The sequence below is a fragment of the Aethalodelphis obliquidens genome, unplaced genomic scaffold (assembly GCF_003676395.1).
Source record: "Aethalodelphis obliquidens isolate GAN/ISIS:26980383/991018 unplaced genomic scaffold, ASM367639v1 scaffold44, whole genome shotgun sequence".
Lineage (NCBI taxonomy): Eukaryota > Metazoa > Chordata > Mammalia > Artiodactyla > Delphinidae > Aethalodelphis > Aethalodelphis obliquidens.
In genome coordinates this window covers 13,223,279-13,250,160 of record NW_020837988.1, presented here as the reverse complement: position 1 = coordinate 13,250,160, position 26,882 = coordinate 13,223,279, and the positions used below count along the sequence as shown (strand labels likewise).

The 26,882-nt window shown below is 38.6% G+C and overlaps 1 protein-coding gene across 3 annotated transcripts; it reads left to right on the top strand.

Annotated features, from left to right (window-relative positions):
- The first annotated feature begins 115 nt into the window (after positions 1 to 115).
- Positions 116 to 26,882, top strand: PSMD12 (proteasome 26S subunit, non-ATPase 12). 3 transcript variants are annotated; one of them, XM_027081155.1, is made up of 11 exons: positions 116 to 295; positions 9,074 to 9,133; positions 9,222 to 9,350; positions 13,191 to 13,298; positions 14,855 to 14,959; positions 18,853 to 19,002; positions 19,090 to 19,224; positions 20,239 to 20,351; positions 21,349 to 21,523; positions 23,346 to 23,423; positions 24,393 to 26,882. In XM_027081155.1, the coding sequence occupies exons 1-11, from the start codon at positions 188 to 190 to the stop codon at positions 24,618 to 24,620; spliced, it is 1,389 nt and encodes a 462-aa protein (XP_026936956.1). In that variant the 5' UTR covers positions 116 to 187; the 3' UTR covers positions 24,621 to 26,882. The 3 variants fall into 3 exon arrangements, with proteins under 3 accessions (XP_026936956.1, XP_026936958.1, XP_026936957.1); XM_027081157.1 differs by lacking the exon at positions 24,393 to 26,882 and adding an exon at positions 23,699 to 24,383; XM_027081156.1 differs by having other exon boundaries at positions 119 to 295; positions 24,411 to 25,000.

Below are 26,882 nucleotides of genomic sequence, written 5' to 3'. Positions count from 1 at the left end.
CGCGCCCCAGCTCCGCCCCCAGGGCTGTCCGCGGCGCTGCCTGCCTGGCGGCCAGCGCAAGGGGCCTCGTGGGGTCCTTCGCGCGGGCCGCCGACGCACTGCCTGAGGGGGTGCGCCGGCAGCTTCCGGTGTGGGTGACTAGTGGTGCCGAATTAGGGGGACATCAGCGGACGCTCAGGTAGGGACCATGGCGGACGGCGACTTGGAGCGGGCAGATGGGCGCATCGTCAAGATGGAGGTGGACTACAGCGCCACGGTGGATCAGCGATTGCCGGAGTGCGAGAAGCTGGCCAAGGTGAGGGGAGGCCGGCTGGGTGTTGGCGGGAGCCAGGGGCTGAGTCACGGCGCCGAGCTTGCTTAGGCCTCAGGGGGCCTGCGGGCTGGAGCGCGCATCCCGCTGTTGGCTGCCCGGCCCGAGCTAGGCCTGCAGAAATAGGAGATCCCAGGTCGGCCTGACCAGGGAGACCCCGCAGCCGGAGTACGCTAGTGCATACAGCTTGCCAGAACCTCCCCAGGACAGATGGTCACTTCATTCCCTTAGGAGTTGGGGCTCCATTAGTACTTTTTACCTTTTCTTGGATGCTGTTTCACGTTTACTTGAGTAGTTTCTCAGGGATTAAGGCCGCGTCAGCATTCACGCTAGATCAGAGAGTTTAGTTCTCTTGCTCTTGTCGAATCAGTTTCTCTGGTTAAGTTGCGTACGCATCGTGGCGATGTGCTTGGCCTTTGGCCAGGAGAAGGGACAGGAAAGGGATAGGGACGAAGGTGATTAACACAGGACCCCTGTCCCTAAGGAGTCCGTGTACACAACAAATTACACAAGTTGCGCGTGGTAGTGAGTGCCATACAAGTATGAAAGTCTTACTGGAACACAGAAGGAAGCCGTTCGTTTTTGCTGGTCGGTTAAGGGAGGGTTTTACAGAGAAGCTGACGTTTGTATCAGGCCTTGCAGAATAAGATTGGGCTGGGGAGGAGTCATCCCTGGGAGCGGGAACTGCACGAGTAAAGACAAACAGGCACAGAAGTACAAAGTAACATAATTAATGGAGGTCGTTAACAGTAGTTTAGCCCAGCTGCATATCTCCCATGAAATAGAAATTTTACTTGATCTGAACATTTATCGTGCAACATGGGATGCTGTGTGTCAGGCAACTTTGTGTGTCATTTTACATGTAAAGGAACCAAGGCTTAGAGTTGTCTGTCCATCCTAACATTAGCAATACGTAGAACCAGGGATTTAAACCTAGGTGCCTGACTAGGGTTTGGATAGTTGTTGCGTCACCTTCATCAGGGAACGTTGTTAAGGGTTGTGCTCAGGCCTCTTTAAATTCCTTGATCAATCCAGCCACAAACATGTATTGCTATTCATCTGGGATGCATTCACTAATAAGGTTGTTTTTGTCTCTTAAGGAGCTTACTACCTAAGTACATTAAAACATAGTAAATTCAGGGGCAGGAGGAGTGTCAAGTAATACTTCACATTTAATTCTCAGAAGGAACCCTTTCAATGCTTCCCTTTTTTTTCCAAAAAAGAATTTAGTGGGGCTTTACAAAAGACAAGGTTAGGGAAAGATGATGAAGTTGATACACTTGTATTTCTTAGGTTCAGTACCCTAAGTGGAGGGTAGCCATCAATTCATCTCTGAGCTTTCTAGCTGCTACTATAAAGAAACATCACCAGTTACATAAAAGAAACATCACCAGTTACATAGAGGTTGGAAAACTCAAACACCTCCAGCGCAGGGCAGATAAACAATCTCTGACATTTATTGAGTGCTTTCTGCAGTGCCAGGCACTCATGTATTAACTCATTTGATCCTCACCTTAGCCCTGTGAGGTAGGTATTATTATCATTCTTATTTTATGATAGGAAAACAGTCTAAGAGAAGTTGAGTCACATGCTCCAAAGTCATACAGCTAGTAAAGTGGTGGAGCCAGGATGCAAACCCAGGCATACTGATTCTAGAGCTTCTGCTCTCACCGAGTGTCCTGCCCAGTGAGCAAAGTGTAATGAAACCTGAACTTCTGAGCACCTGCTCAAAGAAAGAGAGTAGGAACTCTGCACCTTAGGTTAATCTTTGCCAATTGCGAATGAAGGCCACGCTTTATGAACTCCTCTAATTTGAGGGAGAGACCAGGAATATGGATTTTTATATGAATTGCCTTTATATTTAGAAACTGGACACTAATCTGTTTTAAAGCACTGTTTGAGCCAATACCATTTAGATCAGACAAAACATATGTACAGGTCAAAGTCAGCCCCAAACCACCTCTTAGATTGATAGTTGCCATAAGGAAGAAACTAATTGCTTTAAAGGAGTACAGTTGTTCTAAGAACTGAGACTAGGGTGAAAAAAAATCTTCCCCTTACCAATTTCTTCTGATAGCCTACTGTGTGTAAGACCCAGTCAGTGCTAGACTTTATGGGGGTATAAAATTAGTGGACAAAGCTCTTGCTTTCAAATAGCTTATAGGCCAGTAAGAAAAAAATATTTCGCTGCTACAATTGTTCTAGCAGTCAATGTATGGCATTTATTTAGAACATCGCTGTTACGTTCAAGACAGTTGAGAAGATTTGCAAACTCAAATGCCAAATGATTTTTTGGGTGTCAAGTGGGTGATGGAAATGTTTGAAGCAGGGAATGTTGGGGCCTGTTAAACTATGTAAAATTAAAGCCATTTGATTTTTCTTTTTTTAAATTTATTTATTTAATTTATTTATTTTTGGCTGCGTTGGGTCTTCGTTGCTGCGCATGGGCTTTTCTCTAGTTGTGGCGAGCGGGGGCTACTCTTCCTTGCGGTGCGCAGGCTTCTCATTGCCGTGGCTTCTCTTGTTGTGGAGCACGGGCTCTAGGTGCGCGGACTTCAGTAGTTGTAGCTTGCGGGCCCTAGGGCACAGGCTCAGTAGTTGTGGCGCACGGACTTAGTTGCTTCACGGCATGTGGGATCTTCCTGGACCAGGGCTCGAACCCGTGTCCCCTGCGTTGGCAGGCGGATTCTTAACCACTGCGCCACCAGGGAAGCCCTGATTTTTCTCTTAAGCCACTGTGCCTGTCGAACAAAACAAGGTGTAGATATGGATTGTCTTTGTGGGAAGGCAGGGCAGGGGGAAGAGGGCTGGGGCATGGGAAGGTAGAAGGTTTTTTTAATACAGACCCACAGTTTTCAACTTCTGGATTAGATAGCTGTCTTAGGGTTTTTTAGGGTATGTTTCCCTGTTTTGCTTTCTATCCCTCATTTTATACTATTTTATAGCCATTCTGCCAATCATAAAAATATACTTAAAGCATTGCATTTCTACATTGGAATGCATGGAACACTTTAGCATACATTCTTTAGTTTTTTATTTTGAGCCCATCAATAAAACTGAAGGAAGTTTTGTTACCTTCACTTTGCTTGTGAGAAAACTAAGGTTCAGGCAGCTTCAGTAGTTATCCAAGGTCTATAGAAGAATCAGATCAAGCTGAGGTCTCCTGGCAATAGGTATAGTGTTCTTTTTGCTACATCCCATGGCTTCTTTAAGAGACTATCACTTCTGTGCTTACTTTCCTTAAGACATTTTTTATTTTTAATGTGAAAGACATTCGAAGATAAAAATTATATGTATAGAGAATTAATAAGAATGTATCAGGTGAGAATACACATATAGCAGAAGCCTTCAAAAGTCAGACCGAAGTCTAACCCCAGGTGGTATACTTGCCAAATCTAGGCCATTTGAATCTCCTACAGTTGTGACCTAGTACAGTTCTATCTATCTATCTATCTATTTCTTTCTTTATTTATTTATGCATGCATGCTGCTCCTGGTCTTAGTTGCAGCATGCGGGATCTTTTCATTGCAGCATGCGAACTTCTTAGTTGTGGCGTGCAATCGGGATCTAGTTCCCCTACCAGGGATCAAACTTGGGCCTCCCGCGTTGGGAGCGCAGAGCCCTACCCACTGGACCACCAGGGAAGTCCCTGACCTAGTACAATTCTGTTTCTGTGTCCTAACACTCACCTAGCAAATAACAACAGTGACTAATAATGTTAGCCATCATTGCCTTAATCCTAACACCAACTCTATGCAGCAGGAACTATAGATATTATTATGCCCATATCACTGAAGAGAAAATTGAGGGTCAGAGAGGGTAAGTGTCTTTCTTAAAGTAACACAGTGGTAGATCTGGAATTTAGACTCAAGCATTCTGGCTGCAGAGCCTGTTTTTAACCATTACATTCTACTGCCTCTGTGATTGGTATTTGAGGACCCTGTATCAGATTGGTGAGATCATAAAAGTGATACTAGTTCTAGATAATAGTTGTTATTTCACCCTGGCATTAGGGAGTTAAAAATTAATCTAATGAGGGCCTTTTCTGAACTGTAAAGATGTAGTATTTAACAGTTCTAATGCACAGAAGGTTCCCCTCCAACCCCTACCCCCACCGCCTGCTTTTGGATTACCGTGTATATTTGGCATATGGTTATTTAGGGACTACTTGCATTCCTTTTTTTTTTTTTTTGCGGTACGCGGGCCTCACTGTTGTGGCCTCTCCCATTGCGGAGCACAGGCTCCGGACGTGCAGGCTCAGTGGCCATGGCTCACAGGCCCAGCCGCTCCGCAGCACGTGGGATCTTCCCAGACCGGGGCACGAACCCGTGTCCCCTGCATCGGCAGGCGGACTCTCAACCACTGCACCACCAGGGAAGCCCTACGTGCATTCTTAAATCGAATATATCCTTCGTTTCTCCCTTCTCTTTTTTTTTTAAAATTTATTTCATTTATTTATCTTTGGCTGCGTTGGGTCTTCATTGCTGCACGCGGGCTCTCTCTAGTTGTGGCGAGTGGGGGCTACTCTTTGTTGCGATGCGCGGCCTTCTCATTGTGGTGGCTTCTCTTGTTGCAGAACACGGGCTCTAGGCGCGCGGGCTTCAGTAGTTGTGGCGCACGGGCTTAATTGCCCCGCGGCATGTGGGATCTTCCTGGACCAGGGCTCGAACCCGTGTTCCCTGCATTGGCAGGAGGATTCTTAACCACTGCACCACCAGGGAAGTCCCTCTCCCTCCTCTTAATGTCTTTTCATTTCATTTGGTCACCTGCAACCTCTTCTCATGGTTAACACTAAAAATAAAGAGGAGGTGAAATGTAAAACAGTTTACTGATTGTTAGTAGCTTGGACAAAAGACCCCTTCAAGAAATAGGTCATTTAAAAGTATTGGATTGGCATTACATTTCAACTGTTTGTGGTTAACTTTTTATGGGCCTTTTCTTACTTGTTGAGGTTAAGAAATCATTAAAAGATTGGATCATTTAGGAGTTAAAGGACACAAACATACAGAATATACAGATACCCAACATGTATTGATGTTGAATAAACTCCTTAGTCATTTACCTCATTGACAAGGTTTTTTTTTTTTTTTTCCCCCGGTACACAGGCCTCTCACTGTTGTGGCGTCTCCCGTTGCGGAGCACAGGCTCCGGACGCGCAGGCTCAGCGGCCATGGCTCACGGGCCCAGCCGCTCCGCGGCATGTGGGATCCTCCCGGACCGGGGCACGAACCCATGTCCCCTGCATTGGCAGGCGGACTCTCAACCACTGTGCCACCAGGGAAGCCCCGACAAGGATTATTTTAATGAGAAAAAGGAGTCACAAAAGTCACATGTTCTAACAACTTGGTTTTGATAGCTCTGACTACCTTGTTCCTCTGAATTGAAAGGCAGCATTGAGGAGGTAGAATTTCAAGGAAGATATGTGAACAGATAGGAAAGGAACGAGGAAGATGTTTAGCCGTGAGCTTGTACATGGAAGATTGGGTGGAAAAGTGGGATGATTAGAGAACTGGGAGTTGTATTTAATGAAATTGATGGTAACATTTTTCAGATAGCACTGAATTGTCAGCCATATAATTTGTCACATCCTACTTACTGTAACAGTAAGAATCAGGAATTGTAAGCCAAGATCAAGTGAATAGTTCAGGTCAATGTCAATCCATTGAACACATACTGTGTGCAGGTTGGTGTAAGGGAAACAATCAAACAGTGTCCAGCCCTAAAGAACTTTTAGACCACTTAGGAGGCAAGACATGCACATTAATAACTGTGGTACAAGGTATAAAGGGATGCTCCACAATATCTACAAAAACACCATTATATGCTTGGGCAGGTGCAGAGCACTGAACTACAGTGATGAACAGTATAGACATGGCCCCAGCTCTTACAGAGTACATTCTAGTGAGATTAGAAAGACAGTGAACATTAAAATGGAAAAGAGTTTGGGGTTGTCGACTGAAAAAAAATACACAACCTAAAAGTGGAGAATTATATCTTATTTGGGGCATTACTGAGAACTATAGCCCAAAAAGGCAGCCACTCAGATAGCTCTGAGGGACTGTTCCAAAGAGGTGATGGAGGAGCCAGAATACATAGGAGTTTTGGCTGAAAAAAAACAAACATGTAGTTGAACATCAAAAGATTACTGCTAATCACAAAAACAGACATCTCAAGTTAATGATTTTAGTGTTTTTCTCTGTAGGGGAAGATGCAGGAGCCTGGGCTTACTGAAATCATTTCTTTGACATGCATCGTAACTATCTAGGACCAGTATCCTGTTTTACAGCCGCAACGTCCTTTGTTTACTGAAATGGCAGGTGACATTCTTTGTCCACAGGGTCATTGCAAAGCAGAAAGTCAGTGGACTGGAGTGTTAAAGGAGGTGCTGAGTGACTACTGACTTTAGAGAGCATTTTCCAAGAACGCCTTTCTGAGAAGGTGACGGTGACATTTAATGTTTTGTTGATACTGGTAGACCCCAGCTCTAGAGTGGTATGTGATTCCTTCATTGGAGGGTGCAATTCTTTAAAATGCATATTTCTGAATTAAAATACCATACAGTAAACTACATGCTGTTGATCACAATCATGTGACTAATAGTAATTACAAAAGTGACAAGAGGGGACCATCAGTAAACAGTATTTTGCATTTTAGCAATTTTTGCACTATATTTTGTTGCCAAGTAGTAACCATTTCCCTATGGAAATTACAGTTGACCTTTGAACAACACAGGTTTTGATTCTTTGATTTTTATGATTTATTAACCTTTAACTTTGGAGAATTTATAGATTTGTTCTTTGTTCTTCTGCTCTGATGGACATTTAGCCAACATTTATTGTATACGTAAACCTATACAGCTTTCAGAAGTGGTGCTCCCCTTTGCATGGGAAACATTGTTAAAATGTTAGTAATTGTATGTTTTAGATTTAATTAAAATAAATTCAAACAATGCCTATACAGTACATTTTCTGTGCTGCCTAGAAAATTCATAGCTTAAAAGTTATCTTGGAAAATATGGGAACAGTATTTTGAAAAGTCTAAACATTATTTGTGCCCTTAATTCAAAAGCTGTTTAGTTTCTCTCATCAGTAAAAGTGTAGTACTCATGTACCATCTATGAATGTCATTAAAATAAAAATAAATTTCCTTTAGGGTTAGAAAAGCGATTTATAAATGAAACCCTCCTCATCACTTCCAATTCATTCAATGTTAGTAATATCAATATCTTAAATTAATGCAATCTTTGTGCTGTGGGGTGGTTTTGTTTTTATCAAAATGTGTGGTTCCTAATATGGCTTATTTTAGTCCTGGTGTATTATCATCTAGGTTTATATTATTTGAATTTTGTTATTCCCATTTCTTAATGTATGCCCCAGGGAGAATGTTTTGTTTTTACGTACGAGATGGAGCTTATTGTCAATTGATGACTTGGTATAGCATGCGTGGGTAATCTCAGGTAGGCTTTGTTTTCTTTAAGCACAATTATAATTTATTTCTAAAGTCATTGAAAAATTAAACCAGGGTTTCCTATCTTTTTACCACCAAATATCCTTTTTATTTCTCCTCAGAACTTCATGTTTTAAAATACTTTTGGTGAATTTATAAAGAAATCATTATTTTCCCATTTTTATTCTTCAAAGACACGGGTGACAGCCAGTTAAGAGTCTCTTCAGAACAAGATAAACAGGTGTTCCCACACTGAGGTGATGAATTAGAATCCAAAACAAAGAGTTGATGTTTTTCTTGAGTGTTAAATCATTGTTGTTCTAGAGTCAGTTTCTCCTAGGCATTTTGAAATGTTAAAAATAGCTTGTGGGGCTTCCCTGGTGGAGCAGTGGTTGAGAGTCCGCCTGCCAATGCAGGGGACACGGGTTCATGCCCCGGTCCGGGAAGATCCCACATGCCGCGGAGTGGCTGGGCCTGTGAGCCATGGCCATTGAGCCTGCATGTCCAGAGCTCCGTACCGGGACAGGCCACAACAGTGAGAGGCCCACGTACCGCAAAAAAAAAAAAAAAAAAAAACCTTGTGGTATTTGTTTTTCTCTTTCTGACTTACTTCACTCTGTATGACAGACTCTAGGTTCATACACCTCACTACAAATAACTCAATTTCATTTCCTTTTATGGCTGAGTAATATTCCATTGTATATATGTGCCACATCTTTACCCATTCATCTGTTGATGGACACTTAGGTTGGGTCCATGTCCTGCCTATTGTAAATAGTGCTGCAATGAACATTGTGGGTACATGTCTCTTTTTGAATTATGGTTTTCTCAGGGTATATGCCCAGTAGTGGGTTAGGGCATTGACATATATACACTACTGAATGTAAAATAGCTAATGGGAAGCAGCAACATAGCACAGGGAGATCAGCTCAGTGCTTTGCGATGACGTAGAGGGGTGGGATAGGGAGGGTGGGAGGGATGCTCAAGAGGGAGGGGATATGGGGATAAATGTATGCATATGGCTGATTCACTTTGTTGTACAACAGAAACTAACACAGCATTGTGAAGCAATTATACTCCAATAAAGATCTATTAAAAAAAAAAGTAGCTTGTGGGCCCCAAGTTGGGAACCACTGACTTCTGGAATCCTCTGGAGAAGCAGGCAGTATCATGAAAAGGAGAAAAAGACAACAGTAGTCTCTTTCCTCTAAAATAGGCTATTGATTTTGTCTTTCTGTGTCAGAAACATCTCATGTTAGACTGTTATTTGGTTTTGTGTTGTTGGTGTTTTCATTGTTCATTTACCTTTTGTTTTAGGAAGGAAGACTTCAAGAAGTCATTGAAACCCTTCTCTCTTTGGAAAAACAGACCCGAACTGTGAGTAGATTATAATGAAAACCTCAATTGCCATTAATTTCATTTGACACTGTTTCCATTAACTTTCAATATATTTTCATTTTTACAGGCTTCTGATATGGTGTCTACATCCCGTATCTTAGTTGCAGTAGTGAAGATGTGCTATGAGGCTAAAGAATGGGATTTACTTAATGAAAATATTATGCTTTTGTCAAAAAGACGGAGTCAGTTAAAACAAGTGAGTTCATGATTGATCAAAAACAAATACATTCAAATTTAAATAAGGACTTTCAGAAAAAAAAACCTTTCTATGAATCTGTTTTAAATCTACTGTTAAATCAACATCACAACATTTAGAGAGTTTTAAAAAATTCTATCCATATTCTCATGACAACTGCTTTTATTTTTGTCTTCTAATCTTTATATATTTGCATATTTTTACAAAATTGTTCTGAGAGTGTTGATGCAGCTTCTATTTCCATGTTGCTCCTTCATATTTATTATTTTAAATGGTTGTGTTATAATCTGTCAAGTCGATAATCCGTAATTTACTTAATCATGCCTTTATTAAACACTTAATATTTAACTTTTTTTGTTTGGCTGCGTTGGGTCTTAGTTGCTGCGCGCGGGCTTTCTATAGTTGTGGTGAGCGGGGGCTACTCTCTCTTATTGATTGATTGATTGATTGATTGATTGCTGCCTTGGGTCTTCGTTGCTGCCCGTGGGCTTTCTAGTGCGGTGACTTCTCTTGTTGCGGAGCACAGGCTGTAGGCACGGGCTTCAGTAGTTGTGGCACGTGGGCTCAGTAGTTGTGGTGCACGGGCTTAGTTGCTCCACGGCATGTGGGATCTTCCCGGACCAGGGATCAAACCCATGTCCCCTGCATTGACAGGCAGATTCTCAACCACTGAGCCACCAGGGAAGCCCCTATTTAACTTATTTTTGAGGCCATTTTCAGACATCATTTTGTTAAAAATTTCAGACTACTCATTTTGTTTAAAGATTATATATGTTCTCTTTTGGTGTTTTTGTGAAGCTGGATTTTCTTTACTGCTTTCCTGTTCTGCTTGAGATGTATTTAAATGATCCTCTTTAGAAATAGACTCCACTTTTTACATTTATATTTTATCTTTAAAATGCTGTTCCGAGTAGCTTATGGGTTTTTATTTTTTGCTTTCAAATGATAAAGGTAATGACATTGTAAAACAAGGTAGTAGTAGAACCAAAAAATAGAAGTACAGGGTTCTTGTCCAAAGCCCTTATTTTATTAATTAGTCTGCTGTGAGAGTGAGCTTGATATTAGAGTGGGTTAAATTATTTTTTGCAAAAAGCAAAGTTACTGTGATTGGTTTTTTTCCTTTTTCTTAGATAAGTTTACATGCATATAAAATTCACTGTTAAGAATTAACATAGATTTAATTGAGGCTCTCTAGTACATGTGAATGTGAAATTCATTTCAATATGATTTTTGCTGCTCATTTCTGTGGTCTGAGAGACTAACATGGATAAACCATCATCCTCCTCTGATTTTCTAAGAGACTTGCTTTCTATGGGACAGTTTTGAAAGGGCTACTTAATTAGAAGTCTTGGGGCAGCCTGGGTTAAAATAAACAAAAATATGTGTTTTATATAGTATTAATATAAAGTTCAAAGCACATATCCTAAAATACAGATTTAATTTCATAGAGTCATAACATTTTAGAACTAGTCGAGGGACTGTTTACTCTGTTACTTTTCTAATAGAGAAACTGAATTTTATATGTAAGCCTTTTGGAATGTGAAGAAATGTATAAGTAACCTATAGCTTAGTACAGAACATAAATCGCAAGTAATCATAGCAATCTTTAACATGTCCCAAGACTGATTTTTAAATTTTTTAAAAATTACTTGCATACATGGCAACATATAGTAAGTGACATTAGAATAGTAAAAATGCTAAGATGTATGAAAAGAGGAAGAGAAAGGTTTTAATTAAGTTTATTAGGGAAGGCTTCTTGGGGAAAGAGTTGGAGTCAGTGTTACAGCTGGCTAGTGACATCCCCAGAACTGGAACCAGAGCTGCTCTTTGTGCCTTAATATGTTATGCCTTCACAGCTGGAAAGTACTTAGGGACTCCAAATATCTCTTTCCTTTTCTCATAATTATGTTTTACCTCAAACTTTTCATTTTTGCTTTATCAGGGTTAGAAATTAGTAATCTTCTTAAAATAACCTTTTCTAGATTGCTTAAGATTAACGTTTTCTAACTCACTATCACTTCAGTGCAGAGGGTCAGCATCACGCCAACTGTAACTTCACTAATGACTTCCCTACAGTTTTTTCAGGGAGCAGCAGGATGTTCACTTATCATTAGAATATTGATTTGTTTCCTTTTCTTTTCCCCATCTGGTTTCTGTTAATGTATTTTTTGCACAGCTTTTAGAATGATCAAGTTGTATGCCCTACTAGAAATCATTATTGTAATTAGTTTTAGAGGGATCATCTGTTTTGTGAGAGACTAGGTGTTCCAGAGCTTTGCACTTACTGAAGGAGTTATATTTTACAATAAAACCTTCACCTTCTGGGACTCCTGGGAGTCTCTAAACAACTAATTTTCAGATAATTAAGTCTGATCTGAGCTATGTGAACATTAAATGTTTTTCAAGGAAATCTTTGCAAGATATACCATGGGATTTATTTTTAAAGCTTTACTGAGATATAATTGACAAGATATTCTGTTTACTTTTCTGCTATCTTAAAATATGCTTAATGTAATTTAACATTTTCCTGATGACAGAGTCCTAATTATTATTATCAATGATTATGATATGCTGTTTAGAATCTAGATTAGGGGTTGGCGAACTATGGGCCAAGGACCAAATCCTACCTGCCACCTTTGTAAATAAAATTTTGGGGGGACAGAGCCACACCCATTTGTCATGTATGGCATATCTGTGGAGTTACAAAGGCAGAGCTGGATAGTTGCCACAGGTCTTCCCTAGTGGCGCAGTGGTTAAGAATCCACCTGCCAATGCAGGGGACACGGGTTCAAGCCCTGGTCTGGGAAGATCCCACATGCCACAGAGCAACTAAGCCCATGCGTCACAACTACTGAGCTTGCGCTCTAAAGCCCGTGAGCCACAAGTAGGGAAGCCCACGCATCTAGAGCCCATGCTCTGCAACAAGAGAAACCACCGCAATCAGAAGCCCGTGCACCACAATGAGAAGCCCACGCACCACAACGAAGAGCAGCCCCCGCTCGCAGCAATTAGAGAAAGTCTGCGTGCAGCAACGAAGACCCAAAGCAGACAAAAATAAATAAATAAATTTATTTATAAAATAAAAATGAGTAGTTGCCACAGAGGATCCTATGGCTCACAAACTCTAAAATACTTACCGTGTAAATATTTATAAACATATATAGAAAAGGTCAGCTGACCCCTGACCTAGATCATAGACTGTTAGCGCTGGAAGAAATGTAGTACAACCTGCTTGTGCTACCTGTCAGGGAACTGTGGGCAAGAGATGCTGAGCTTTTCAGTGTCGCATTTTATTGAGGTGGGCGTGGCTGGCTGTGGCTCCTGCTCCCCGCCCAGATCGTGGAACTGTCTTACCTTCTGCTTCTGCCACCGACTCTTTTTTATGGCTTCACCACTGTCACAGCCACTGTTAAACTCTGCTTTTCTCTCCCCCCACCTTTCCCTGCCCTTAATCTGTTGCCACTTCTTCCGTACTTTCCTTCTTGACTGTAAAAAAGCTAGCCAGCCAGCCTTCTAACGGACATTGCCAGACATGCCTCTTCCACCTTTCCTGTTGTGTAATCAGCTCACCCACCAGTTGTAGTGGAGAGGGGTAAGGTCTTTACACCTGAGGTTTTCCTAACCTTTACTGCTTTGTCACTGAGTATTCAGTACTTCTTAGCTAAGGGTTGCAGGGGTGGGGCTGGGGGAATTGATTTCTTATATTTTTTTTAATCGGCAATTCAGTATCTAGAGTTGCTTGGGAAGACCAGATTTGACCACAGCACTTCCATCAATAAAATAGTTCCTTTTCCTGTATGAGGAATGAATTTAACTTATGAATGGTTTTTATTATTTTAGGCTGTTGCAAAAATGGTTCAACAGTGCTGTACTTACGTTGAGGAAATCACAGACCTTCCAATCAAACTTCGATTAATTGATACTCTACGAATGGTTACAGAAGGAAAGGTAAGTTTTCTATTAGCAGAACTCACAGTAAGTACTCAGAGATACTTATGTGTTTAAACATTTTATATAAGTACATATGTATGTGTTTATAAGATGGAATACACAGAATGTCGTCATCTTAATTTAACCCATATCTTTGTAAATACATCTCCTTCTAGTGTCTTCCCATATGCCAGCGAATATACTGAAATAGTGACAGTCTTAGTATATCCAGATTTTTCTAGAAATTAGTGTTCTTATCCCAAATTTACATTTGGTAATAATTAAACATAAGGTTATTTCTTCACATGGCCTAGACCTGCTCAAGAAGTCTATGTTTGGGATAGCTAAGGTTTCTTAGAGCGTTTACAGTGTGAGGTTAGCTTTCAAACTTTCACTGTCTTGCCAGAATCGATCTGTATTTCTTTTGATGCCTGTGCCCCATCCCCACCCCCAATCTAGTGTTTCTCTAAACACGGCAAGTATGAAATGGTGGCTATGGTAGATACGTTTCTTTCTAGGTAGATTTTTGTGGTTTGAAGACAAAAACTTAGTTTATATATAACTTACTGTCTCTTTTGATAGTTTAGTTCATTAAACGTTTATTGAGCACCTACCTGTGTTGTGCGAGGTCCAAAATGGGCAGGACACTATTTTTAACCTCAAAAGAGATCAATCATGGAAATAGTTACTGTGCTGGTCATGACAGTAGCAATGTGCTTGCTGTTCCCTGCAGCACAGAGGTAGGGGTTGACTGGCTGAGGACCCCAGGAAAGCCTCAGAGAGTTTATGGTGGCTCAGCTGGCTTTTTAAGAATGAATAGAAATTCTACTGGGCCAGAGCATAGGGAGAAGGGCATTTAAGACATAGGGGAAATTATATGCAGAGATATCAGAGTGAGAAACAGTACATTTAGGAAAGTGTAAGCAGTTTGTTATCATTGGAGATTAAGGATTTGGGACTGGAGTGGGGAAAAGGGGTTGCTGCAGAGCAAAGGCTAAATGGGTCAGCAAGCCCAAGCATGAAAATTAGTTCCCTAGACTTTGTTAGGCTATAGTTATATTTTTAATGTTTAATTTGTTGGAAATTATAAATCTACTAGCATTACAAATGGCTACAAAAATGCTAGTAACTTTAACTTAGCAAGATCAGATGTTTTTAGAGAACGTAGCCTTGCATTTAAAGAGAAATCAGAATGAGAGTATTGGTTGAATTATAGATAATAGACTGCATACGCTCTTTGCAAAGTGTTATTTTTCAAATAATCAGTTCTTTTAAAGGCACTTTCTGTGCCATTTATTTAGTTTTTGGTCCTGTTAGTTGTTAAGCACAGTGATTTCATACTGAAGTTCTCAAAGCAAAGTGCAAAATATGGATAACATTTTATAGAGATATTTTCTTTAAAATTATGTGATTGTGAAATGTAAAATGTCACACAGTGCTGTTGGTATGTGGAGGATAAAGTGCATGACAGCTGCAAGAGAAATACCTTGTTTGAATAATAGTTCAGTTCTACCTTTTCAATTTTAACACGTTTCTGTAGGAATTTAGATAATATAAACCTCTTGTATTTGTAGATTTATGTTGAAATTGAGCGTGCTCGGCTGACTAAAACATTAGCAACTATAAAAGAGCAAAACGGTGACGTCAAAGAGGCAGCTTCCATTTTACAAGAGTTACAGGTAAGGTGCTGCATTTTAGAGTATGTAAAATTTTACATTCAGTCAGCAGTATTTTGGGAATTTCCTGGCAGTCCAGTGGTTAGGTCTTGGCGCTTTCACTGCCGAAGGCTCAGGTTCAGTCCCTGGTTGGGGAACTAAGATCCCACAAGCCGTGTGGCGTAGCAAAGAAAAAAAAAAACAGTCAGCAATATTTTCTTGTAATTGCTTATTTTGGCACCTTATCACTTTCTTCTGAACCACCAGGATTAAGAGTGAGTACTGTAGAGTGTGAGGTTGTTTAAGTAGCTGGAAGTTGTGTAATTATGGTCCCAACCAAATTTAACTGCTAAAAACGTTTTGAAGAAAAATAGGATCAACAAATTAGTCTTAACTTTGTGCCCTTATTTGAACATTTTAATTCTCTTTAGAATTTAAATAAAACCAGTAATTCACGTTCATTTACTTATGCTTTAGGAATTTGCTGTTCATCGTTGGCTTCATTCTTAATGAATATTTGATTGGTGGTCAACTTCTAGTCTATATTGGTTTAACAAAGAAAAACTCCTTTATAGTTTGCTGTGTTTCAGGACAGTTTTTAAGAGAGGCCTTAAAATGAGATAGCAGAGTGCTAAGAAATCTGAGAAAAGCCATTTCTCCTATCAGAAAAATGTACGTAAACTATGCTCAAAATTTTTTTTTAAATAAATTTATTTATTTATTTATTTTTGGCTGCATTGGGTCTTCATTGCTGCGCGGGCTTTCTCTAGTTGTGGTGAGCCGGGGTTACTCTTCATTGCGGTGTGCTGGCTTATTGTGGTGGCTTCTTTTGTTGCAGAGCACGGGCTCTAGGTGCGCAGGCTTCAGTATTTGTGGCACGTGGGCTCACTAGTTGTGGCTCACAGGCTCTAGAGCGCAGGCTCAGTAGTTGTGGCTCGTGGGCTTAGTTGCTGTACGTCATGTGGGATCTTCCCGGACCAGGGCTTGAACCTGTGTCCCCTGCGTTGGCAGACGGATTCTTAACCACTGCGCCACCAGGAAAGCCCTATGCTCAAATTTTTGCTTATAATTTTAGTTCATCAAAGGCTCCCCGTTAAGTTAAATCGATTATTTTAACTTTTCAATTATGTACCTTATCCATTTTAGATAAAGGAAAGGAAAAAAATAATACTGGAAGGAACTTGTATGGCATGCATTGTGTTTGTTGTCATTTTTTAAAACATGTTCTCTATATACTTGATCTCATTTAATGTTCACATGCAACACTGTTTTATCCCCACTTTTCAGCCAAGGAAATTGTGACTCAAAGGAGTTAAGTAACTTGTTGGATTACCACTAGTTCTGTTTGGCTTCAGGCTCCCCACCCCGCCAAACACACACCTTTTTTTTTTCTTTTCAATTAAAAGACTTTTTTAAAAAAATATTTTTAGGTTCACAGCAAATTGAGTGGGAAGTACTACCCACTGCTGCCACAACACACAACCTCCCCTACTATCAGCATCCCGAACCAGCGTGGTGCGTTAATTACAGTCAGTGAGCCTGCACTGACACATCGTTATCACCCAAGTACAGAGTTTTACACTAGGGTTCACTAGCGGTGTTGTACACTCTACGGATTTTGACAAACATATAATGACGTGTCTCCAGCACTGTAGTATCATAAAGAATAGTTTCACTGCTTGTGAAAACCCTTTGGGCTCTGCCTATTTATCCCTTCCTCTCCCTAACTCTTGGCAACCACTGATCTTTTTATTTGCTCCATAGTTTTGCCTCCCAACTCTATTTGCCAACCAGGAGGACTATATGCCTCATGATTCAACATCCCCTGTGAAGTATTCTTGCCAAAAAATTAATCTCAGTTATATAATGCCTCTAGGTTTAACTGCCAGTTTTTAAGGTATACCAGGGACAGAGGAGCCTGTTAAATGATACCACAGGGACGCAGTCTGCAAACTTCAGACTCTAGAAAACTATAGGATGATTGACTTGATTTCTTCAATGAATAAATGGCAAGGAAAAAAGAGACATAAGAAACATAGCTACAAATTGCAGAGTATGAGCCTTATTTGGATTCTGAGTTGATTAAAAAAATAAATGAGACTATTGAGGAGTGAGTAGATATTTCGTGATATAAAGAACTTTTAGGTATGATATTTTTTTCAGTTTATCTTTTAGAGATACATATTGAAATATTTATAATATCTTGTCTGAGATTTGCTTCAAAGTAATTGACACATGGAGAGTGAGTGAACATGTCAAAATGAAACATTGATGGTTCATTGTGTGTGTTTTTATTTTCCTTAAGAAATTACAAAGGAGAATTAGTGTACATAGAGTGCTTAGCACAGTGCCTGGCACACAATATGTTGACGAACTATTAAAAAAAATAACGAAGGACAAGACAGTGAAATAAAAACATTTCAGACCAAATTGTAGTAATAATAGCCTTACTTCATTCTACTTTGTAAAAGTGTCATTCTAGATGTTATAAATCATTTATAACATATGTATGCCAAATATTATATTAGAAACTTTTTCGTAGTGTTTGATATAATTGATTCTCTGTTATATTTGTGGGTATCTACTGTAACTTTACATTCTGCACCCATGAAGGGTCATATCAGCCTTGTCATCTGAATTTTCAAAAGACCTGTGCCTCTTTTTTGTATAACGGTTTCAACTATTATATAGTTAGCATTGCAACTGATATCTTTTTTCATTTTTAGAATTGTCATTTCCTTATTAGCCATTAGGAAAATGCAAATTAAAACCATGATGAGATACTACTACATGCCTATTAGAATACCTAAAATTTTTTTAAAATACTGACAATACCAAGAGCTGGCAGGGATGCAAAGCAGCTGGAACTCTCATAGATTGCTGATCGGTATGCAAAATGGTGCAGCCACTCTGGAAAACAGGTTGGCAGTTTCTTATAAAGTTAAACATACGCTTACTGTATAACCCAGCAATCTCATCCCTGGGTACCCAAGAGAAAGGAAAATTTATGTTCACACAAAACTTGTCCACTTATGTTCAGAGCAGCTTTATTTGTGATAGGCAAAAGATTGAATCAACCCAGTTGTTCTTCAGCAGGTGAACGGATAAACTGGGGTTCATCCATGCATGGAATACTACTTAGCCATAAAAAGGAACGAACTGTTTGATTTATACAACAACTTGAATGAATCTTATTTAAAGCATTATGCTGAGTAAACACAGTCTCAAAAGGTTGCATCTTATATTCGACATTCTTGAAAAGACAATTCTGGGGGACTTCCCCAGTGGTCCAGCGGTTAAGAATTCACCTTCCAATGCAGGGGATGTGGGTTTGACCCCTGGTCGGGGAACTAAGATCCCACATGCTGTGGGGCAACTAAGCCTGTGTGCTGCAACTACAGAGCCCACACACTCTGGAGCCTGTGCGTCACAACCAGAGAGAAGCCCGCGTGCCGCAATGGAAGGTCCAGCGTGCCGCAACTAAGACCCGATGCAGCCAAAAATGAATGAATGAATGAATGAATAATAATAAAGAAAACACAGTTCTGTGGTATTAGAGGACAGATCATTGGTTTTCAGGGGTTATGAGTGTGACTGTAAAGGGGGCATGTGAGGGAGTTATGTGGGTGATGGAACTGTTCTGTGTCTTGATTGTGATGGTGGTTGCAGAAATCTGTGCATGTGTTACAATTCATAGAACTTTACACCAAAAGAAAAATATCCGTTTTACTATATAATAATTTTTTTAAATTGTAATTTCCTGGAGGAAACTAGCTTTTTATATCACCATCAACACTCAATATGCGTGAAGGTTCATATTATTTATCAAGTGTGAATTTTTAATGTCTATTTAAGTTTGTTGCAATTTAAAAATATTACTAAAGATTATAATCTTGGTTGGGGGCTTACTCTGCTAGGTAGAAACGTATGGGTCAATGGAAAAGAAAGAGCGAGTGGAGTTTATTTTGGAGCAAATGCGGCTCTGCCTAGCTGTGAAGGATTACATTCGTACACAAATCATCAGCAAGAAAATTAACACCAAATTTTTCCAGGAAGAAAATACAGAGGTAAGCCTATCTCTTACTATAAGTTTACTTTGAAAATGTTGGGGGGAAACCCTGTAAACCCCAATTTATTTTGTCAACTTTTTTCAGAAATTAAAGTTGAAATACTATAACTTAATGATTCAGCTGGATCAACATGAAGGATCTTATTTGTCTATTTGTAAGCACTACAGAGCAATCTATGATACTCCCTGTATACAGGCAGAAAGTGAAAAGTGGCAACAGGTAAGAATATAGTCTTAAACTTGACATTGATACTTATTAGGAAGAATTTGCATTTTTTGAAATAATTTTAACTTCAGTAATTACATGCAGTTGTGTGGTACTGCTTTCTGTTCAGTCTGTTGATAGTTCACTTTATCCTTACTGATTCAGATGAATTATTTATGGCCTTTGAAGAAATGTAGGCTTACTATTTAAGACATGTACAGCAGGTTACCTTCTAACAAAGGTCACAGATAAAGACCTAGCATTACTTTGGAAAATTATTTTGCAAAGTTTGTGAATAGATTATATGTGGATTCCACATTTTTGCTGCTAACTTGTTATAAGAACCTTTTTTTATACATTTCTTTAAAAAACAAGTTTGGGGGAGGAATAAATTAGGAGTATGGGATTAACAGATACATACCACTATGTATTATATAAAATAAACAGCAAGGAGTTACCCTATAGCACAGGGAACTATAGTCGATATCTTGTAATAACCTGTAATGGAAAGGAATCTGAAAAAGAATATATATATATACATATATATGTGTGTGTGTGTATATATATATAAGAAACTGAGTCACTTTGCTGTACACCTGAAGCTAACACTAAGTAAATCAACTATACTTCAGTTTAAAAAAAAAAAGCCAACCCAGGTAGTAATTCAAATTAGCAAAGATTCGGGAATTCCCTGGTGGTCCAGTGGTTAGGACTTTGTTTTTTCACTGCCGAGGGTGCAGGTTCGATCCCTGGTCGGGGAACTAAGATTTCCACAAGCCGTGCAGCACAGCCAGAAAGGAAAAACAATTAGCAAAGATTCGCTGCATTTGTTTTATAATAGTTTTATGAAAAGTCAACATTAAAGAAAAGCACTATGAAGAGCAATCTGATAAGGTTTTTCCCCTGACTTTTGAATACAGTATTAAAAATGAGTATATACAATTATTCCATGAATTTTCACTTTCTGCCAAAGTTTCCATTTTGTTTCTAGTCTTGTATGTAAACTGTTGCATTGTACAACCTTTTTAGGCCCTGAAAAGTGTTGTCCTTTATGTTATCTTGGCTCCTTTTGACAATGAACAGTCAGATTTGGTTCACCGAATAAGTGGTGACAAGAAGTTAGAAGAAATTCCTAAATACAAGTAAGTACTTTTATAATTAGTATAGTATGTCTCAGTAGAAGCACCGTTTTGAAAGAAAATTGGTTAACCTAAGTGTATCCTTCTTAATTGGTTACTGATAGATTGTATTAGAGAATAAAATTAGAGAAAATAAAGTGTTTTTTTAGGACTACATTTGAAATTAATGCAGTGAGGTTATAACACTCCATTCTAAGCCACTTATCAAGTAGAAGTCTTATTTCAAACTCACTTTTGTTTAATTAATCATCTGATAAATTTTATCATTTATAAATGTTTGGGACTTTGTGATTTTCAGAAGTAGATGCTTCTGAAAATCCATTATATACAACATGGGCTTCGCTGGTGGCACAGTGGTTAAGAATCCGTCTGCCAGTGCAGGGGACACAGTTTCGAGCCCTGGTCTGGGAAGATCCCACATGACACAGAGCAACTAAGCCCATGCGCCACAACTACTGAGCCTGTGCTCTAGAGCCCACGAGCCACAGCTCCTGAGCCCGCGTGTCACAACTACTGAAGCCCACGCGCCTAAAGCCTGTGCTCCACAACAAAAGAAGCCACCGCAATGAGAAGCCCGCGCACCGCAACGAAGAGTAGCCCCCGCTCGCCACAACTAGAGAAAGCCCGCGCGTGCAGCGAAGACCCAATGCAGCCATAAATAAATAAATAATAAAACAGACATAGGCTTTATCATAAGCCCATTGTGCTTTTTTTTTTAAGCTATTTTTCTTTTATCTGTTTCATTAGTAAGTTTACAGTCAATTAGTCCAGAGATTGGCAAATACAATAGAGGAGATAGCAAAATGATAAGTAGGGGAATGTGCTTTTCACAATTACTGTGGAAAAAATGGTAGTAAAGTTGGTAAAATAAGTAATAACTTGTATCTTGTTCTACAAACAAAACTGTAAAAATCCTCTTTGTTGATATTTTAAAATTTGCTATTAGATGCAACTTAATTTTTACAGATTTGGAATATATTAAGTTTTATTTAATTTACAGGGATCTTTTAAAGCTTTTTACCACAATGGAGTTGATGCGTTGGTCCACACTTGTTGAAGACTATGGAATGGAATTAAGAAAAGGTTCTCTGGAGAGTCCTGCAACTGATGTTTTTGGTTATACAGAGGAAGGTGAAAAAAGGTGGAAAGACTTGAAAAACAGAGTTGTTGAACATGTAAGGATCTGGCATGATGGAGATGACAATTTAGAAGTAAACTTTGGCAAATTTGAGCATAAACTTTTATTCCTCAAATGTTTCTTTTGGATGTTATGTCTTTAATTCTTCACTTTAGGATTTTTTTTTTCTATGCCCAGTAGTGATGTAACTTTGTTGTTCAGATGTTTATTGTCTTATTTCCCAAAGCATATCAGAATTTATCTTACCCCTCTTGTCTTTTTTTCCCTACCTCTTTTTAGCTTTTCAGAAAAGATAACTGTGTTAGCATGCTGCATTTTGAGAGGACCTCTCAAGAATCCAAAGTTTTATAGCAAATAAATCAGAAGGAATTTCTTAAGAATGTGAGGGATGGGTGGGGGTGGAGGGAGTGTTTTCTTTCAGGTACTCGCTGGGTAGTTTTGGAAATGGGTAGCATGTCTTAAACCTGACCTTTGATCTTCTTGGTGTCACTACAAATTGAATTATGTCAACATTCATTCATTAACAAACATTTATTGTGAGCCTTCTATATGCCACACACTGTACAAGGTGCTGGGACACATGGGAGAATAAGACATGGTCCCTACCTTCAAAATGCTTAAAAATAAATCACAGTGGAAGATGCATTTATAAATTATGTATTATGGTACAAGTATACATGTACTAGAGGGGAGCACAAGGAGAGAGTTGATTGGTTCCACCATGAGGAATGGTCAGGCTGGATACATAGGAATCGATGTGGGAGGTAAGATTTGTGAGAAGAGTATGTAGTCAGCAGGCAGACAAGGGAGGGCAGTCCCGGTAGGCAGATGGAATGGTCTGCGCTGGGGCATGGAGGCAGCAAACCAGGGGAACTTGAGGACCTCCAAGGAAAGGGCTCAGTGAGAAAGGAAGTTGGAGGTACGGAAAAGGGCTGGGTCGTAACAAAGCTGAGAGGATAATGACCAGGCTTGTATTTTATAAAGATTCCTCTGGGAGGAAGTGTGAAGAGTGGATTTGGAGAGAGAAAAGACTGGAGATGAGACTAGCTAAGTGGCTTTATGGGCTTGAATTAAGGCAGTAGCCAAGGTATTGAGGAAGAGTGGGTGGAATGGAATTAACTGTTTTAAAGAAGAAAAGTAATAGAATTTAGTCATTGGTTAAATTTAAAGGATGAAGGAAAAGCGGGGAGTCTTGAGTGATTCTTATGCTTTCTGAGAGGTTGGAGTTGCCCTCAGCCCTGATTAGAGTTGGGAGGAGGTGCAGCTTCTTCAGAGATGAGCTCATTTTTCTCCCCACCATCCCCCTTTTTCCTTGTGAGTGCTGCTGCTTTGTTAATAACATTAACATTAAGAAGAACAAAGGGGCGTCTCTCTAACTTTAGCACCACTTCCAGTGAAAATTAAGAGTTTAATTCTGAGTTATCTTTACATAGTTATAATGATGATAAGGTAGCGTTTTGAGATGATTTTGATCTTTTAAAAATTTTAGCCTTTTAAACATTTGTGTCATAATTAGAAAAACCTAACTTTAGATTCTTGCATTTAGCAAACATATTTTAGTACGGTTACAACTTTTAACAACTAATTTAGTTAAGCCTATATTTTGACTATATATATTTTAGAAGAGTTGTAGAGTGTACTCAGAATAACTAAAAATAACTGCAGAAGCCAAAATACCTAAATATTTAGTTTCGTTATTGACATTTAGAACCAGCTTCATTCCAGTGGTGGACTACAGCAGAATAAAAGCTCTGAGTGTTTGACATTTTAACTAAACCTATTTGGATATGAAAACAAATGGGATGGGCTTTTGGCCTTACTGACAGCTGTGTTCTCTGTGCCCTATATTCTCTCCTCAGAATATTAGAATAATGGCCAAGTATTACACGAGGATAACGATGAAAAGGATGGCACAACTTCTGGATCTGTCTGTTGATGTAAGTAGTAAACGTTGTTTGTAACCGTTCATTTTGAAAATCAACTGACTTGTAAAAATTGAGCAAGAAAATCAATTTTGTTTTATTACTTAATTTTAAGTTTAGGTGATAGAAAGTTTCCCCAGGCTATCTTGAATACCAAAGAGTAGCCTAAATAACAAGTTTATAGCTACATTAATATTATTTATACTAGTTAAAATCTTCACTTAAATATGGTAGTTTTACAGTGATTAATTTGAAGATAAAGTATATATTTCTGTAATAAATATGTCTAGGTTCCCAAAAGTGAACTGTAGAAATAAAACATATGAGGGAGACGTGACTGCAGTTCACCTGAAAAGGACCCAGCACATGTTAGAGGGATATCATCTTCAGGTCTGGTTTTCATGTTGGTAAAATGTACAATAACAAAGAAATAGGAGTTAAGCAAAGTGTATAGTGATGGTCTGAAAAACCATTTCTGTCACCAGAAGGAGTCTGACAGTTTAGCTGAAAAGGAGGAATTGTGGAATGTTGGGGTTAGAGGGCTTGATCCTCGATTAGTTCATTAACTCTTCTCATTTCTGGACGAGGGTGCCTGGGTCCTTAGAAGTAAAGTGCCTTCTCTTTGGCTACAGAGTTGGCAAGTGGCAGAGCATATATTCTAACCCGACATTTCTAACTGAAACTAACTGTATAATACTGCCTTTTAGGGGGAAACGTAGAAGGTAGACCAAATTGCTGGTGGCAACAGGTTCTTGGGCAGTACCCACAGCATTAAGTTTGCCGGGAGGTTCAAACTGAATGCTGACTTTGAGTGTACTCATTCTAATCATTCCCTAGACTCTTAGTAAAATAAGTACATCATTGCAGGAAATCAGCAGTTTCTAACTATTAATGAATTTTAGCATATTCTTGAGTGAAGAGTGTAGAGAATGCTTTCCTTAAATTTTGTTTATTGATAATTAAAATTATCTTGTCTTAATCCAGTTTGTCTCTCTCTTGCAGGAGTCAGAGGCTTTTCTCTCGAATCTAGTAGTTAACAAGACCATCTTTGCTAAAGTAGACAGGTTGGCAGGAATTATCAACTTCCAGAGACCCAAGGATCCAAATAATTTATTAAATGACTGGTCTCAGAAACTGAACTCATTGATGTCTCTAGTTAACAAAACCACACACCTCATAGCCAAAGAGGAGATGATACATAATCTACAATAAGCGTCTCCATGCCCTTAGTGCTTTTAGAAAAGAGTTAAAATTGGAAATCATTAAAAAAGAAAAAGACTTTTATGGGATATATGTTGGGTTTTTTTTTTTTTTCTATTCTCAGCTCTTTTGTCTAAAATTTAAAAGCTAGTGAACATATTTGAGGCCCCTTTTGATCTTCAGTTCCTCGATTTCATTGTTAACTTTGCATGTGCAGTTGGTGCAAAAATATATAATACATTTCTATTGTCTGAGTACTCAAAAAATTGTCATAACTTACCTAAATACGTTATTCTATCATTTGAAACCTTTTTAGCTACTATTTGTTTTCATTCAGCTAACAACCATAACTATAATAATAAAAGCAGTATATGCACGTTTACCTTCCATGGTTACCTGTGTTTCTAAACATTTTGTGGGATAGTGATTTAAGTGTTTTTTAAATAAAATTAATTTTGTTGTAAAGCTATTGATTATTTAGTAGAATTTAAAAAGCAGCATAGAACCTATAAGAACATTTGGGATAAAGTTGTGACTTGTGAAGAATTTGTATTTTAGTATTGTGGTAGAAAGTCTCTAGATTGAGTGTGTACAGAGCTATCTGGTAGGCTATAGACTTTTTTTTTTTTTTTTTTGAGTCAAGCTAGTTTCAGTCACAGTAGCTTATTGTTACCCCCTTTCCCTGACTTGACCAGGTGTTGAACTAATTGTGTTGACAGAGGTTAATACACAAGGTCATTTTTATAACTCCTTTGTGGCTTTAACTTCCATGTGTAATTACATCATTAATGCTCCAACTTCATTCTCTCCTATAGGAACTTTAATTCCATTATATGCGTGCTAGATAACAACCTAAAATGCATTAAAAATGACCAAAAAAAAGAGACTTCAGGCCACCCTCTTGGCAAATGGTATAGTGTTGACACTTTTTTTTAAACAGAATTAAAGTAGTTTTACTGTTAAAAGAAACATCTGAGATCACTTACTATGAGCAAATTTTAGAAGTTTTAAAATTTGATTTCAGAGAAAATGGAAAAGGGAAACAATGTTAGGTTATTTAAAATAGGTTTAAATGAAGAAAGTATAAGATCTTTTTTTAAAAATACAAATAGAGTGGGAAAGGCATTCTGGAAACAACAGTTTTCACAATTCATTTTTCATTTAATGATCACTAAATCGTCCTACTTCGTGATCCCAGGACTGGGGACAGTTGTAGAACCTCTATTGTGAATAATAACGTAGTATTTTTTTTTTTTGGGGGGGGGGAATAACGTAGTATTAATCTAATTTTATTCTTTGGAAATTTAATGTATTGGTCACATTAATAACAATATCTGCTATCACTTATCTTTAAAAACTAACGAAAAATATGGCAAGGTAAGAAACAGAAGTTTACATTAGCAGTAAGAATATAGTTTTAAATTTTCTATTGAATGAAAAGGATGGAAAATAAAATCATTTTGCATTGTTAATTTGTAAATTGAGTTGGAACTAATTTGAATCTAGCTTCTCATTAACTTCATCTTTCTAGGGACTCATTCCCCTTGTACTTGCCAAACCTAGACTGTTTGGCCAAATATGTTTCTGTAAAGATCTCAAATGCTCCTCTTCTTTGTTTTTTATTTTAACATGCTCACCCTCAAACTAAGCTTTTTGTGTGTTCTGATTTGGCGCCATTTGTAACTGTGTCCCAGTGACCAAATCCCATTTGACTTGATTAACTGCTCATCCATTGTTTTTTCTGTCCAAGCAAACTTAAGAGTTATTACCAATTTCTCGTGTTACAAAGAAGAATCCATTAGCTTAAGGCAGTAAAATATTTGAGATGTTCTGAACCTAAAATCCTGGCTCGCATTTCTGACCTAAAGCTGGCATGCATGAAAAGGTTAGAACCACTTCGTTTTAATATGGAGAAGTGAATACTTGACTCATTGTTTTCATTAGGTTACTAACCAGCAGGAGAGGTGATGAGCCACTGTTTTTTTTGTTTGTTTTTAATGAAACACCTTTTACCCTTTCATTTCTATATAATTTATGTTTTTATTTTAGAGTTCAATCATTATTTCTGTAATTATCAATTTCCATATGCTTTTTGTTGAATCACTGAAAAACATCTCTAAAATTCATACTGTTCCATTCTATCTCTTAAGTGTTAAATGTATGATAAAAGAACATATTTTAAATTGTTTCCAGCTTCTGGATATAGCTGCAATAAAAGCACTAATTTGTGGATATTTAAGAAAACCTGGAGAATAAACTCATACTTTAAAAGAT